At 42.7% G+C, this 16,441-nt stretch overlaps 1 protein-coding gene across 1 annotated transcript in view; it reads left to right on the top strand.

The window, feature by feature from the left end:
- The first annotated feature begins 2,032 nt into the window (after positions 1-2,032).
- PAH (phenylalanine hydroxylase) overlaps positions 2,033-16,441 on the top strand; it is a 60,761-nt gene continuing 46,352 nt past the window's right edge. The window contains exons 1-2 of the mRNA XM_033118002.1: positions 2,033-2,197; positions 7,894-8,001. Of these exons, the coding sequence (XP_032973893.1) occupies positions 2,138-2,197; positions 7,894-8,001 (168 nt within the window). The 5' untranslated portion in view covers positions 2,033-2,137. The remainder of the gene's footprint in view (positions 2,198-7,893; positions 8,002-16,441) is intronic.

The raw sequence follows: 16,441 nt of genomic DNA on the forward strand, positions 1-16,441 counted from the left end.
ATCCCAGATCTGGGGCATTTTTTATGGGAGATGGGATTAAGAATTCCATTTTCAGCTGATGTGAGGAGAAAAGAGAAGTGTTATTATTTCGTTGTCCTAAAAAATCACTAGTTCAAAAAGGAAAGAGTGTTTAAGACCCAGTACCTTGGAACTGGGTGAAATGTAGTGTGGCTTTGGACTGACTATCCATTTAAGCTTTATGGGCCACAGTTTCCTTGTCTACAAAGTGAGGATGCATAGTTCACAGGATTGTGAAACCATCCACGTGGAGAACTTGGCTCAGTGTCTAACATATAGTGTGCATGGAGATAAGTAGCTGTTTTTGCTTGTTCTTATTTATTGTGAGCCTTTTATATCACTGGTGCTGTCACATTCATTGCTCTCCTTAGCATACCAGCAGCCTCCAGGGAAGAAATGATGTTTGCAAGGCAGTCCTGGGGCAGAGGAAAACTCTTCATTTTATGTCTACCACACTAGAAAAACACTGGAGTCAGGTAAAGGATACAGAGTCCCTTGAGGGTGGAAGTCAAAGTTTTGCCTTTTATGTTCAACAACACGAAGCTTCCAATCTACCATTAGGAAACACTAATCAGACACCCAGTGGCTCTTGGATAGAAATTATACTCAATTATGTCTACATTCTTAGGAGTCGGTAGAAAGCCTGGCATATGAAAGAGGCTCAAGGAATCTTAAATAACAACCTTTAAAACCCCAATTTTAAAGACAAAGAAACTGAGACATGGACTTGACACCTGACTAAAGCTCCACAGTTAATCAGTCATGGAATCCATTTGTTTTGAATCACAAATGTGAGATTTTTTGTTTTTCTCTCTTTTGGCAGACGTTTGGTCATTCCATCAAAGAATTGTGGGAGGGGAAGGGGTGGATTTCTAGCCACCTGTATTATTGGCTTGTTTTCTCTCAGTCCATTACCCTCTCCTGGGTAAATATTAGGCAGCCACTCAAGGCCTTGATGCCCCTGATTTTTCACATCCTTTCTGAACCTCTGACTTCGCAGCATTCTTTTATTTATTTTTTTTTCCCCTCGCTGGCCAAGAATGCTTCATTTGAGTTTTCCAAATTTGAAAAAACACAGTGAATGACATCTTCCTGCCTTCTTGAAGAAGTCTACTCTCCAACACCCACCAGCTCACTCCTAGCCCATTCCCTTATTTTATTTTCTTCAGAAAGTTTAGCTCTGCCTAAACTTATCTGTTTGTTTATTTTCTGTCTTCCTCCCAGAATGGCAGCACGGTGGGGGAGGGGGCAGGGTCCTCTATTTCACTCTCTGCGGTATCCCCAATGCCTACAATACTTCCTGACACACAGCAGAGGTCCTCAAGAATTATTTGTGGTCATATGCTTTTAAACAGTATCTTCTATTCACTGAGCGTTTAACTCTGTGGTAAGAACTGTACTGAATGTTTAAAGCATTCTTATTCATATTCCTAGAACACCCTGGCAAGGTGGCTCCACGGTCCTCTTTGGGGCGCGGAGCAAATAGCAGCAGTTAGGTAAATAGCTAGAGGACACGTGGCTGGATTCCCACCAAGGTTTCTCTCTTTCTTACCTTTGCTCTTTTGCAGCTGTGCTCCGAGTTCACAACATCACCTTGTATATAGTTACAGCCCAGAAAGGTAGTTTGCCTAGTGGTTAATAGAAAGGACCAAAAAATAAACAAATAAAAATTCGGGATCCTGGCTCTGCATCTATGGGTGGAGGCTGGGCTAGAAAGGATTATTTCTTATCATTGTTATCATCAGGTGGTCGCAGGTTTAGTCCCACGCAGAAAACACACTTCCCATGCTTCTGCGAGTCCCGGAAGGGCCAAATCTGTCTAATCGCCTGCTCCTAGGTGACCCTGCGCTTGCAGAGCTTCTTCCTCCATCCTGGGCTGGCAGCCAAAAGTCAGATCTCCGCCCCACCCTCGCGGCCCCAGGCGGTGACCTGGAGCTCCCTGCGTCAGGACAACGCCCACTGGGGGCGGTACTGTGGCGGGGCGCTCGGCAGGAGACACCTTTGGAATCCGTCCTCTCCTCCCTAACATCAGGTTAAAAACCTCCGCACCACGTGCTGTTGACACACCTGCCGGCGACTGACCGTCTGGAGCTCGAGACCTCACTCCTCCGTTGCCAGCATGTCAGCCGTGGTCCTGGACAGCCAGCGCCTGGGCAGGAAACTCTCTGACTGCGGCCTGGTGAGCCAGGGCGGCCCTCAGCTGCGCAGGGAGGGGAGTTTGGCCCCGGGTTCAAAGAGGTCCGAGGAACGTTGGTGTTTCCTACTTCTGTAAGCACACCACGAAGTCTGAATCCATTTGAAGAGCGTGCAATGTGCAGGAAGTCAACAGATACCACAGGTCCTCAACAGTTGTTTCCCAGGGAGGACTTCTGTCCTGCGTGGCTCTCAGGGCAAAGAGAGACAGTGTAGGAGTTGCTCTCTGGCTTTCAGAGCTGCCGCCAACTCGCTGTGCGTCTGTGGGCAGGTCCCCTTTCTGCTCTGTCGCCTGCTTTCTCTTCTGTACAGGGGCTGGTCCTGAACGACCTGGAATGGGATATGGTATTGTTCTGCTCTGCTCCTCTGTGATGTTCACATAGTGCTCTCAGCCAGGGAGGTCAATGGCAAAATTGTAGCCTCTTTTCACCTTTGGGAGAATGTGAGGCATGATGAAGAAAACCAGGCAGGAAGAAAGTCTCAGACTTTCTTAGACCCGGGGAAGGACAGCATGACCCAGAGAGGAACATGAACAAGAGCCAGCCGTGGACTGGGAAGGGGAGACAGCCCTAAATGTGACTTGGGGATAATGCTCAGGGTGTGTCCCAGTCTCCGGGATTTGTTGCTTTTCTCTCGAGGTGAACAATGGCAGAATGCAGTCTTTAACTGATTTATCACACTCCTGGGCGTGAGCGTTCAGGCATCACCCCCAGCTCTGCGTGATAACGTGACTCTGCAGGCACCTATTGTCGGGAGGGCTAGTGAAAATTGTCCAGAGAACAGGAAGGTTGGGGAGGAGAGGGTGACTGATGCTTTAGCATAACCAGAGAAACTGCAGAACTTCGGACTGACTTTTTTTTTGCGTCCCGAGAGAAAGGCTTCCTTTGAAAATGATCTGTGATGCTTGGGAGATGGCATGACTTGTGTTGAAGAGGGATAGCGTGGGGGCCAGATGGGTCCCAGAACAGACCCTGGCTCTGTCCTCATTGAGTTCCTGTGTTGCTGGCAGCAGGGTCCCCACAACCATGGGGGGACGGTAGAGGCAACAGTAGGGTTAGAGAGCCACGGGAACGTAAAGTTTTATGTACAAAGCACTTAGAAGATTGAGAACCCCAAATTGTCACTCTCCGTGACTACGGGTAAACAGGAGGGTGCCCCCGCTGCATGGCAAGTAGGCTATTTAACTTTGCAGAGGCTCAGGTTTATTCATTTGAAAAATTGGGATAAAAATACCCACATCCTAGGGTTGACATGAGAATTAGATGAAATAATGTCTATAAAGCTCTTAGCACAGTTCCTGCAAGCATAGGAAAGTGCCAGTGGTGCCTAGCGGGAACTGATTCATTTGTTCAACAAAATGTGTCTGGAACACTGGCAGGAGGGCCAAGCAGTGAGTCGGGCACAGTGACTGGTATAGCTTCGTCACGGGACGATGCGGGACATAAAGTCAGTAGAGCTGGGCTCTCATCTTTGGTTTTCCTCAGCACTGCATTGGGAAAGCAACAGAAGTGGGGCGAGGAGGCTCCGTCGGGTATCTGTAAAACTGGGGGAGGGTTTGGACCAGAATAGTCTTTAGGACTTCTTTAGGCTCTGACAGTCTGCAAAAAAGACAGTTAATGCCTTTGTGAAGCTCCTAACTTAGATGAAGGGCACACAGTGAGTGCAATTCTGATAGAAGGCTGGAGGGCATATGACATGTCAAGCACTCTATATATGCGACAAGCACAACACTCCTGCAAGAGACGTTGGCTCATTCATTCACCCGATGACGACTTATTGAGCACCTACTCTGTGCCAAGCACAGCAGAGTTTCTGCCCTGCTGAGACTTAACATTCTGGTGCAGGAGACAGACAATGAAAAAGTTAACCAAATGAACATATAATCTCATGTGGAGATAGTGCCGTGAAGAAACGTAGAGTAGAGCAATGGAATAAAAGATAAGGAGACTCAGAAATCACAGCTCTGAATGGCAAAGCCAGTGTTCTAACGGATCTGACTGGGACACCTGGCACGGTTCTCTACCCCACAGCTTCCCCCTGTAGCTAAATGCTGGAATGTACAAAGAGAATGTGTTCATGACAAGGTGTTTGTATCTTGTTTTCAGTTGTCTTACACTATAGATCCGTGTGTGTATAATCACACAGGCAAATATACACCTTCTATTATGCCCCCCAAAAGCACTAAGATTGAAAGGCAGTGCCCCTGGAATATCCTTGCCCAAGAGTATTATTGCTTGTAAATTTGAAAAGTGTTCTTTCCCAAAGATAATACCTGTATTTGTTAGGCACAACCAAAGAGAATATATTGCTATTGTTAAATGTATTGCTCAGTCATCAACATTCTTTCCTTCCTGGTTCCTAGTAAAGTTCTTTCTCTCTGCCCTATTTCTTCCTGTTAGTGTCTGAGCTACTCTGCTCTACCTTGACCCATCTTGGATGTACCCGTGTTTCTAAGTCAACTCACATGTCTGTTGGAAACAAATAAGGTAGAGCTTATGAGCCAACAGAAACATTTCTGGAAGAGGTTTCCCAAGGACTAATGCTGGATCAACATAGCAATGTTGGAATTAGTATCCACCCAAGGCCACACCATTTCACAAACTTCCATGAACTTCCTTTCACCTAAAGTCCCTTGGCCTTTGAAAAGGCCTTTGAAATAGTCCCCCTTGCGTCTGTCACTGGGAGGCAGAATAAGGGCTTCAGTTGTTCAAGTCCAGGCCCTGCCACTCATTGTGTCCTCGTAAAGCCACTTAAACTTGCTGTGTCTATTTCCTCATTTGCAAAATTATAGCCCCCGCTTCATGGGGGCTATTGTGCAGACTAAGTGAGCTGTTACATGTAAACTCTTAGAACTGTGCTAGTTGCTGCCAATGATGAGGCTTATTCACTGTGAAAAGTACCAAGTATGGCTCCTGGCACATAATGGGTCCTCAGGCAATGGCAGGCCCTGCTACTATTATTAAGAACATCAAAGAGTAGCGACTTATCGTACAGTAAATGTGCATTTGCAGACACATTTGAGAAAAGTCATAATTTAAAAAATAGGTTGTATATTTGTCAGGGGTTTCAAAATCTGCCATGGTGAAGAATCGTCTGGGATGCTTTGGAAAATGCAGATTCTCAGATCCTACCCCAGATATTCTGATTTGATAGGTTTGGGAGGAGCCCAGGAATCTGTCTTTGAGCAAGGAATCACCAGGTCGTTTTAGAGTGGCGATCTAAGGAACACTCACTGAGAAACCCTGATTAGGAAGTGTTTGGGGACAATGGTGCAGGCATGGGTAAGGAGTCGTACTGAGTAACTGAGGAGTAGACTAGAGTAAAGCCCTTGCTTTGGAAGAAACTGAGGCCTTAATATATGGACCTTATGTTCATAGCAGAGGGAATTGTATAGAATGATATTTAAGAGGCTGATATTTAAAAGCTATTTGAAAGGGGGAGAGAGAGGGGTGCCATGCATTTGCCCCGATGAGGAGCTGAAAGGGCAGGGAGGAAACAAGTCTTCTGTGGGGACTCGGGGGAGGTTCCTGTGGCTGGGCCTCAGGAGACCTTGAATATCAGGAGGTATTTGATCCTGCTGGCCATGGGGAAACTGAGGAACTCTGAGTAGAAGGATGTGAGCAAAATTCTGTGAGGGCTGAATCAATATGGATCACTAAGAGCTGGATTAGTATGGTGGCAATGGGAACAAAAGAAGGACCTGACCTCTAGGGTCATGTCTGCAGAAGGTCAGATTGGACTTGATGATTGGCTGGACATGCAGAGGAGTGGGAAGTTGGTGCTGACGGAGCTTTGAGCATGATGCATTCGAGTCTGAATTGCCCCAGTCATAGGTGACATCTGTGGAGACGTATCAGGAATATGTTATGTTTCTTGGAAACCAACAGGATAAGAGAATGTTGCGAAGGGAACTAGAAACAGGGACATTCTTTGTCATTGCAAGGAAACCAGGAAGGACTAAGGCCTCAGTGTCCTCTGGTAGGAAGAAGACTGATGTCAGAAACTCATCTGCATATCTTTGGCAGGGCTTAAAAGAGGAGAAGGCAGGGTAGGGTCTGTAAGAAGTTGTGATTTGTAGATAATATGCGGGGATCAAATGGCCTGGGTTCCTATCCTAGGTCCACTGCTACCTGCGTAACTATGGGTAAGTTACTTGACTTCTCTAAGGATTCATTTTGTCACCAGTGAAAGGAGACACTTGGAGATTAGTAAAACCTACCTTCTCTAGATTGCTATAAAAATTAAATGAATCTTCCAAATCAAGTGCTTATTATAATGCCTGCAATATTATAGACTCTAAATAAATGATGGATTAAAAAATTTTTAGAAAGATAACATCATGGTTCATATCGGGATATACAACTGTTCAGTTTTCCAGTTCAGTCTTCCAGTTCTAATCATACCAACTGACAATTTTGGTTCTTCTCCCTCTCCTCTGTTTCGGGTGAGCTTTTGGAAAAATCTGAATTTTCTGAATTGAAAGAATTTCGTCCTAAGGGCCATCAGTATTTCTGCAGGGTTTATTCTGCAAAGTCACTGATAGACCTGACCAATACAGCCTTCTCACTGAGATAACGTAACACCCATTCCACTGATTTCTTTAACTTGCGTACAAGAAAGTAATTCTTCAGCACATTTTTTTTCCTTCCAGTTTTAGGGACATGCTGCTTCTTTGTAGGCACACGTAGACCTTTATATCTTATTACAAACTTTAATATAAAAATTTTAAAAGATTTCAGCAAACTTTCTGGAATGCCAGCCATAATCCCACGGTAATTTGCTGTTGTATGCATGTAGAAAGTGCTAGATCCTTGATATTCTTCACTATGTTGTTTAAGATACCTACCTTCTAATAGGTTATTTGTGTACTTTTATGTATTGTGTGACTATTTTTGTACAATTGGATATCTAAGATCCTAGTATAGAAGAACAAGTTACTGCTTCCTTGAGATCTTTGCCAAAGGCTAAGAAGTCATTCCTGCATATATATAATATTTCCATCATTTTTATAGACTTCTCTCAACATTCTATGTAAACAATTTTATCTTCTTCTTTTCTCATCTGAATACCATTTAAACAGGGCTTACAATTAGCATGATTTTACGGGTAAGAAAACTAAGAAGGCTAAATGATTTGCTCAAAGTGGTCCAGCTGGTGAGTGAAAGAGAGGATGCCAACTCAGGTCTTTAGACTCAAAAGCCTGCATGTGTCCTATTTTTATGACTTTCCGTCATATATTGTTCAACGTTTTCTTGGGATGCTTTTTGAACCACCTCTAAGGATTTTTTGTTGTTGTTGTTATTTGGTTTACTGTGTGTCTATTAAGCCAAACTTTGAGCTCCTGGAGGATGGAGCATTGTCTTTTTCATCTTTGTATGTCTTAGAGCCGTGGCACTTGGTAGGTGCTCATTAAAAGTTGAATATAGGGTGATGGTGCCATCAGTGAATGATTGAAGCTTCCTAAAGTTGAAATCTGACCTAGGACCATAATTGAAAATATCACTGCCCTTGAATTATTTATTTTCCACCACACTATATACTTCTGTATAGAATATATGTAGCTCTTTGTATTGCAATGCTTAAACTAGAAGAAAGTTCGTGATGGACTCTTCCTTGCACATTTCACAGGAATGAATTGCAAACTGTAGAAAACATTTTAACCAAGTGCATTTAATCCTGTAGGAAACAAGCTATATTGAAGACAACACCGGATCAAATGGTGCCATATCACTGATATTCTCACTCAAAGAAGAAATTGGTGCTTTGGCCAAAGTGTTGCGCTTATTTGAGGTAAGAGATTTATTCATTTCTGCTTTGGGTAATGGCATCGTTGACTTCTGTGTCATTTTCTGGTTGGATGCAGTGAACATAGGATCTGGAATCAGAAGACTTGATTTTCAGCTTAGCTCTTACATTAACCAACTGCATGACTCTATGTGGTTGTCTTTCATTTTCTCTGAGCTTCAGATTCGGCATTCCTAATCAGAATCATTCAGAATTACTGCTTGCACACTCAGGAAGCCAGCCCAGGCATCAGAGTTCTTTTCTCAAACTTTTCTTGAATTAATTACTACCTTCTCAGTTTTCTAAAACACTTGTTTCTTTCTTTGTTCTTTCTTTTCTTTCTTTTCTTTTCTTTTTCTTTTTTTTTTTTAGCACTTTTATCTGCAGTGCTTATTTGCCCTAAGTGTATATATTTCTCTCTGGCCCTGGATAGTTTCCTCAGGCAGGAAACTTTGGCTCAGTCATCTTATATCCTCTACAGACCCACATTTTTATATATTAAAGTATTCAATTAGGAATGAAATTAAATTTAAATATAAGCAAAAGAAAGACTTTTCTGTTACCCTTTTGCCCCTGGATTTTAAGAAGGAATATTTTTGAGCCAATTAATTTTTTACCTCGAGTTCATTACTAAAATTAACTCTGATGACTGAATGCATAAGTAAATGGAGAAGAGACAAATCTCCCTTGCAGAAGAATTCCAAATAATTTAAGTAGACACTCTGTACTCAAAGAAGGACAGCAAAACTCCTCACTCCTTGAGTGTGGGCAGCACAGAGTGATCTTTTTTTCCCAAAGAAAAAAGTATGAAAATGGGAGGAAAGGGTAACTTTTCAGTGGAGAACTCCACAAACAGTAGCTCAGCCCGGTGATCAAGGTCAACATCAATGGTGATAAGTCATGTGGATACTATGTACCTTTGAGATGATGTGACAAGAGTGGCACTTTACCTCTGAGCTCTTCCTCCCTAAAACCCATAAGCCCAGTGCAACCATGAGAAAAAAAAATCTGACAAATTCCAATTAAGGGACATTATACAAAACACCTGCCCTGTATACCTTAAAATTGTCAAGGCCATCAAGGACAAGGAATAGCTGAGAAATTGTCATAGCCAAGAGGAGCCTTAAGGGACATAATGACTAAATGTAATACGGTATCTTGAATGGGATCCTAGAACAGAAAAACGGACATTAGATATAAATACACTAAAGAAATTCAAGTACAGGATAGCCTTTAGTTTATGAGACTGCAGGTATATTCGTTTATTGATGTTTCACCATCAATTGAAGATGTTAACGATGAGGAAAACCGGGTGCAGCGTGTATGGGAATTCTCTGTATTGGCCTCTCAACTTTTCTGAGAGTCTAAAATTGATCTAAACAAATAAAGTCTATTAAGGAAACTTAAACTTGGCTGTCCCAAAAGGGGGTGGGGTGGGGAAATGTCAGCTTGAGTGAGAGCAAGCAATGAGTGGAGACGAGAAATAGAGTGTTCTCTGCGTGACAAGCTGTTCACGAGAAATAATATTTCTGTAAAATATTCCTTTGTAACATTTTAGCCTTTGTATTAGGCAGTTAATCAGCATTTTCCCCATGAGAGGTCAGGCCTTAGTCAGGGTTAATAAAGTAAATAATATTAAGAGAGTGTTTTTAACTTAATAAATAAACCACAAGTAACTAAATTACTCAGACTGGGTGAAATGTATCCTAGGAGGGGGACTCTGGATGAACTTTTTAAAAATTGACTGAGGAGGCATTTGTTGGTAACATTATATAAGTTTCAAGTGTACAATTCTTTAATTCGTCATCTGTATATTGCATTGTATACTCACCATCTGGGGTAAGTTTTTAAAGCATTATTTAAAATTTCAATTGCCCCAGTCAATAAGTGGTGTTATTGTATGCATTTACCGAGGAGGAAACAGAGGTTCCTGTACTGGGTGACTGGAGAAAGGGTTGCTATGAGTGTGTATTGATTTTTTTTCCCGGACCTATTTCAGAAGTTGCCCTAGACATTGTACAGGCCATCAAACCTTCTATCCTTATTACCAGCCTGGCAAAATACAGAGTTTAGTTCTAATCATTCAAAGTGCCAAGGCAAGAAAAGAATCTCATTCTAGTATTTGTGGAGCCACATTATGTGATAAGCCAGGCACGAATGATGCTTCATTTCATTCTCATTCAGTTCGGTGAAGAAGGTATTACTCCATGAATGAGGGAACTTTCCTTCTGAGAGGCGACCACGCAGCTAATGTGCGGTGGGTGGAGATGGGGCTGAACTCTGGATCTCGGGGTCTAAAGCCCGTGAGCTCCCTCTGACCCCCACACCTCTGCCAAATATAACTGTCTGTGCACATCTGAAGCACCTCTGCAGATTGTTAAAAATGCAAATATTCTGGCCCCATCCTCCCATTCTCTAGGGGGAGGGGAATCTGTAACCAAGTATTTTTTCTATTTTTCAAATTGAACAATGAGTCGAAGTACAAGAAAAATAACTACCCATGATTCCACCATCGGCAATCAACCACTGTCCACATTTTGGCATATTCACTTTCATTTTTTTCATGTATGATTATGGTTTCCAAAATTACAAATTAACATATTTGTTAAAACTGTTTAGAACATTTACGATACAGCTGGAGTCCTCTCTGATCGCCCCTCAATCCTGTCACTCTACAAACTTCCTGGTTGAGGCAGCATTCTTAAGAGTTTAGTATATTTCCTTCCAGTCCTTTAAAAAGCTATATTGATAGGTATCATGCTATGCACATAGTCTGGAAACCTCTTGGAGTGAGTTCAAAGGCACGGACTCTGGGCAGACAGGGCTGTGGCTTTGGGACGGTTGTTTGATTTCTCTGTGCTTTCAGTTCTTATCTGTAAAAAGGGAATAATAATAGTGTCTGCTTCAAAGGGTAGTTCTGAGGAGTAAATGACGTGAGAATACATATGAAGACTTCCGAGGAGGAGTTACGTAGTAAGTGTTCAGTAAGAATTGCTACATATAGTTTTGGAATGCAATGTTTTTGAGAGATACAGTTGTTAACACATGCAGTTCAAGTTCATAACCTTTACATTCTGAAGAGTAGTTGTGAAAATGTGTACTCCATGTGACGGAAGCTTTCTTAGTCCCTGAGCACCACATACAAGACCTCCTGCTCCTCAGAGAACAAGAGAGGTCTGCAGAGTAAGGGCAGACTTCTCCCAGGATGGCCAGGTTTCATGCCCTTCCGGAGAGCCCCTCTTGTTTCTCAGATGATTAGCTCCCAGGTCACCATTCCATGAAGACATGACCTTCCTTGCCCAGGGGCTGGTGGCTTTGGAGACCTCAGCCACTAACAACATCAGAACACAACACAATGGGTTTGAGGTTTATAATAGAGACACAGAGGTACTACGTTTATATGTGTTGGGTGGGTGGTGGGGGCAAAGAAGCAGATGTTTTAGTGAATTGGGACCAAATTCCAACTATATTAGGAATATACCGAAACCTCTACCTACTACGTGCAAATGTCCCACTGTCCTCAGTACATTGTTCTAACCCTCAATTCTTTATGGATTTATTGAAACATTTTCCATAACTCTCTAGTTTTTAGCTTCCACTACTTCATGTCCCGTGTTTCTTTTTTTTTAAAAAAAAGTCTCTTGAATCTTTACTGCAAGTGACTTAGTAATGGGGTATAAGATTAGAAGCAGACTCCTTGGGGAAGTTGCAAAGAAGAGGTCTCCTTTCCTCCACCAGCATTCCACTAATCATCTTACTGTGGTGTTTTTGTGAGTTCACGCAACTCAGCAGATATACGGAGCTCTGAAGTGCAGGGGTATGTTCTCTTTGCATCACTGAATTGATGGAGACACTGAGGTTTAGATGAAACACACTGCCCAAGGCTAGACACTTGGAGATAAACATTGCTTCAGCGTTCCCCCTTCATTTGCACAGCAGAATGGTCCTTTGGAACCACATGGAAAAGGCACAGTCTGTTTGTCACATTCACTGCCTGCACTTGACCTCTGCCCTGATGACCCACGCCTGCCCCTCGCCAGATATTCAGTGAGCTAAGACTCTCTCATTTATGCATTCAGTTAATAGTTTTTGAGTATCTACTGTCATTAGACCCTATGTAGGTGCTGGGGACACTGTGGTGAGCCAGGCAATTCTCCGCCCCTACAGGCCTTAGGTGAGCTCAGGGTCCCGTGGGCATTCTTAACCCAGCCTTGAGATAAAGTTGGCCAGGGGTGGTTTCTTGCAGACAATGTTTAAATGGAAACTGAAGGGGTTGGCCAGGGGAGAGGCAGGGGGAAGTAAATTCCAGAACAAAGAAACACATGACTTGAAGTGAGAGAATAAACAAGCGGTCAGTTCACGAAATCTTCAAATCCTTTCCCGCCTGCCAATCTCAGCATTCCTGGGGACAGAGGCTGGGTAGCAGAGGGGACATCCAGGCAGATACGTGGTTCATCACTCTACAGTTTGGATTTTAAGGCCTGCCAGTGACCTCTGGGCCTGGTGAGCAGGACAGGACCAACAGTGAACCACGAGGGTTGCTTTTACCCCTTTGTGGCCTTAGGGCCAGGGCAGAGGTGCGCAGTAAAATATTTACAGGGAACATTTCTTCTTTAATCAAAGTAAGAAGAGCTTTGAGTCCCACTGGAGCAAAAACGTTCTTAAAACCCAGATGACTTTTTCATTTTATTTAAACCCTGAAATATAGATAGAGAACCATGTAACTAGCTTCCTGCTTAAGAAATAAAACATTGTAAAAACAGCTAATGTCGCTGGATACCCCTTCCCGTATACTCCCTCCTCACAGGTAGCTATTAATCTGAATTTAATATATGTTATTCCCATGCATCTCTTTGTACTTTGTAATATATAGATATAGATATCCATTTGTGATACATGGCATAGTTTTGAAAGTTTTAATCTTCATAACATTGTACTCATATTGTAACTCTCCTTTGGTAGCTTTCTTTCTTTTGTTTTTTTAATTGGGGAATATTGGGGGACAGTGTGTTTCTCCAGATTCCATCAGCTCCAAGTCGTTGTCCTTCAATCTAGTTGTGGAGGGTGCAGCTCAGCTCCAAGTCCAGTCACCGTTTTCAATCTTTAGTTGCAGGGGGTGCAGCCCACCATCCCATGCGGGAGTTGAACCGGCAACCTTGTGGTGAAGAGCTCACACTCTAACTAACTGAGCCATCTGGCCACCTGGTAGCTTTCTTTCTTGAGGAGAGGGTACTGAACATGATTTTTGAGATTTGTCTATACAGTTCTTGCTCATTCACTTTCCTCTCTCTCTATTCCATTGGGTAGCTCTAACTTACTCGCTTCCTGTTGGTGGAAGTGGCTCAGTAATGAGCTGTAAGGTGGACACTTAGATGGTTCCCAGCGTTTGTCCATACAGGTGGAGCTGCACTAAACACTTTGTACTGGTCTGATGACCTATTTTTTGACCAGAAGAACCTCAAATGGAAAACCAGCCCTGTTTTTAGCGGCTGAACAGTTCAGAGCTGGGCACACTTGAGAAATAGCAACACAGAGCTTACTTTTCAAACTTGCTTTATGCAGTGAGATCTCACACTTGGGACCATTCAGACACAGTGCTGTGGCCCACTAACGGCATGTATGTTCTGATTGTCCTGCGTAGCCTGGGCTGGAACAGGCCACAGAGCCTTTTTGATTTTATCGCTCTGGGGGCAAGACAGGGTATAGAATGAGGAACATAAGAAAAAGATAGTCCTTTATCTCTAAAGACTTGAAAAGAATCTGGATTAAGCTACTCTCCCAGGCCTCCCCAGAAAGGGGTCTCCTCTGAGTTAGATGCAACCCCAACTACATGGAAGGGAGGGTGGGGAAGAAATAATCTAACAAAGAGGGAGAAGACTGAGGAAGAAAAGGCCAAGAGATTACAACAGAGACACTTCCAGAGCAAGCAAGTACAGGATCCCGAAATACGGTCTCCAGGGTGTGACTCCTACTGAAAGGCTGCTTGTCCCAGGAGATTTAATTTCCAGACTCTTGATCAATCAGCGCTGTTCCTGGTCCTGTCACAAGAGAAGATCAGTAAAATGTATCAGAAGCCCTGCCTGCACCTCCATGAGACTTCTTCTCTAATATTTGTTACTGTCATTTCTTACCCCCAATACTGTAGTAGCATCCAGACTGTTTCTGCTCTTGCCCCACTACTATCTATTCTTACAACAGCTACCAGAGTGTTCCTTTTAAAACACGAATCAAAGGACATCTCTCCATTGCCTGCTCACTTCCCGTAGTGTCTTACGTCACTTGGAGTGTAAACCAGAGTCCAGGTAATGGCCAACAGTGCCTTCTCTGGTCCATTGCCAGTTCCTTCTCTGCCTCATGTCCTATCACCCTCCCTCTTGCTCACTGCCCCAGTCACTCTGGCCTCCTTGATGGTCCTCAGTCGTACTGTGCACTGTCGTACCCCAGGACTCTTGCATTTGCTGTTCCCTCATGGCTTGCTCCCTCGCTGACTTCAGGTCTATTCTTAAATGTCGCCTGTTTATTTGTCGAGTCCTTCCTGCCCACACTGTTTAAAATAGCACCTCCATTGCACGCCTGGAATACCTGATCCCTCTTTCCTGCTTTATTTTTCCCCATTCCATCCGAGGACTATATTTCACTTATCACAGTTACTGTATGTGTTTCTCCTTTGAGAATGTAAGCTCCAGGAGGGCAGGGGTATTTTCTTACGTTGTTCACGGTTGTACCCCAGCACCTAGAACAATGTTTGGCACATGGAAGTTGCTTGATTGGGTGCGTCATACGAAGCTCCTGTCTGTTGACTTGAAACCAAAGATTTGGGACATTCTCAGTGAATGTCTTTGATGTTATCTCTGAAATGCGCCACCACATAACTTCTTTGATGCTTCCTCTAAGGCAGCAGCAGGCAGTGGTCCAACAAGTCCTCCCATTCCAGCCTAGTCTCATCAGAAAATATGCTCACCTTTTCGAAACACGCTCTCAGAAAAGGAGCTGAGAAAAATTTAGGGCAAAGTACATATTAAAGGGTAAAATAACACATAACATTTAATGTATTTCTATTCCCAGGGAAATGTGTATCTATACCAAGTTGAGAGAGGCAGAAGAGTATAATGAGTTCTTACTGAATACATATAAATGAAGCCAAAATTGTGCCTTTTCTCTTTTTTAATTCTCACTAAGCTGCCAGGCAATATCATTATCTTTACTTTAAACACGAACAAACAAAAGTTCAGAATGGCCAACTAATGTATCCAAAGGTAGTGAGTAACAGAACCAGAATTTGAACTCAAATTAGTCCCAACCAAAGCCCACACTTGTTTCACTATACCGTTCTCCTTTCCTCAAGAAATGAAACAGAGAAGGAGAGGAAAGGGCCCTAGGCTCGAAGTCAAGAAAATATCCAGAAGGACAAATCCATTTTTCACCATTGTGAATTCTGTGTATTTATAGTTTTATTCCCTTGTGACCAATTCCCCTTTCAAAAGATTTTCCTCAAGGATGGGAGAAGAAAGGGGTTTCTGATCAATCTTTATTAAAATAGACTATTTATTTCACTTTTCTTTTCTCTGGGCTCCACACTTTCTGCTCAAGAGTTCTCACTATCAAGGTGTTACACAGCTATCTTTTATGCATAAATTAACCATTAGATCACGAGATTGTCTTTGAAATATTTAATTCTAAACCTGCCTTGCCTCCTCCCAGATGTACACATGGAGTAACAGAGAGTTCTTTTTTTTTTAACTTTTATTTATTTTAAGTGTGTTTTTGCAGGACCCATTAGCTCCAAGTCAAGTAGTTGTTTCACTCTAGTTGTGGAGGGCGTAGCTCACAGTGGCCCATGTGGGGATCGAACTGGCAACCCCGGTGTTATGAGCATCGCGCTCTAACCAACTGAGCTAACCAGCCGCCCCCCCCCAGAAAGAGTTCTTTCTTTATCCCTCCCCCAGAGATGTGATGAGTGTGTAAACCTACATAGACCCCTTGTTTGAAAATAAAAATTGATTTACTAAAAGGTAACTATAATCATAATCAGGTTTGGAGGTTCATTTGTAAAGCTTTGCTTAGCAACCAAAATTATTAGTTATCTAAGTATCTATACTGATAAGCTGGAAAAACTTCAATAGAGAAATTGCATGACGAACTAGAGAGTTAATTATTAACAAATTGATTAAAATGGGAAAGAAACAGTTTAAGGAATTTGGCTGGGTGTGCTTAGCCAGAAACTTCACGTTTAAAAGCTATATTTTTCTTTTCCTTGTACGGGTAATATTATAAGACTTTTGGCAAATAAAAGGAAGTTACATATAATCTTGTCATAACTCATTTTGATGCATTTCATTCTAGTCTTTTGGGGGAGATTGGGCATAGTTTTTTAAAACATGTTTTAATTATCATACACCTATATCTGTCTTAAGTATTTTCCCAACTGGTTGTTATTAGAACCATG

This window comes from Rhinolophus ferrumequinum, chromosome 10 (assembly GCF_004115265.2).
Source record: "Rhinolophus ferrumequinum isolate MPI-CBG mRhiFer1 chromosome 10, mRhiFer1_v1.p, whole genome shotgun sequence".
NCBI lineage: Eukaryota > Metazoa > Chordata > Mammalia > Chiroptera > Rhinolophidae > Rhinolophus > Rhinolophus ferrumequinum.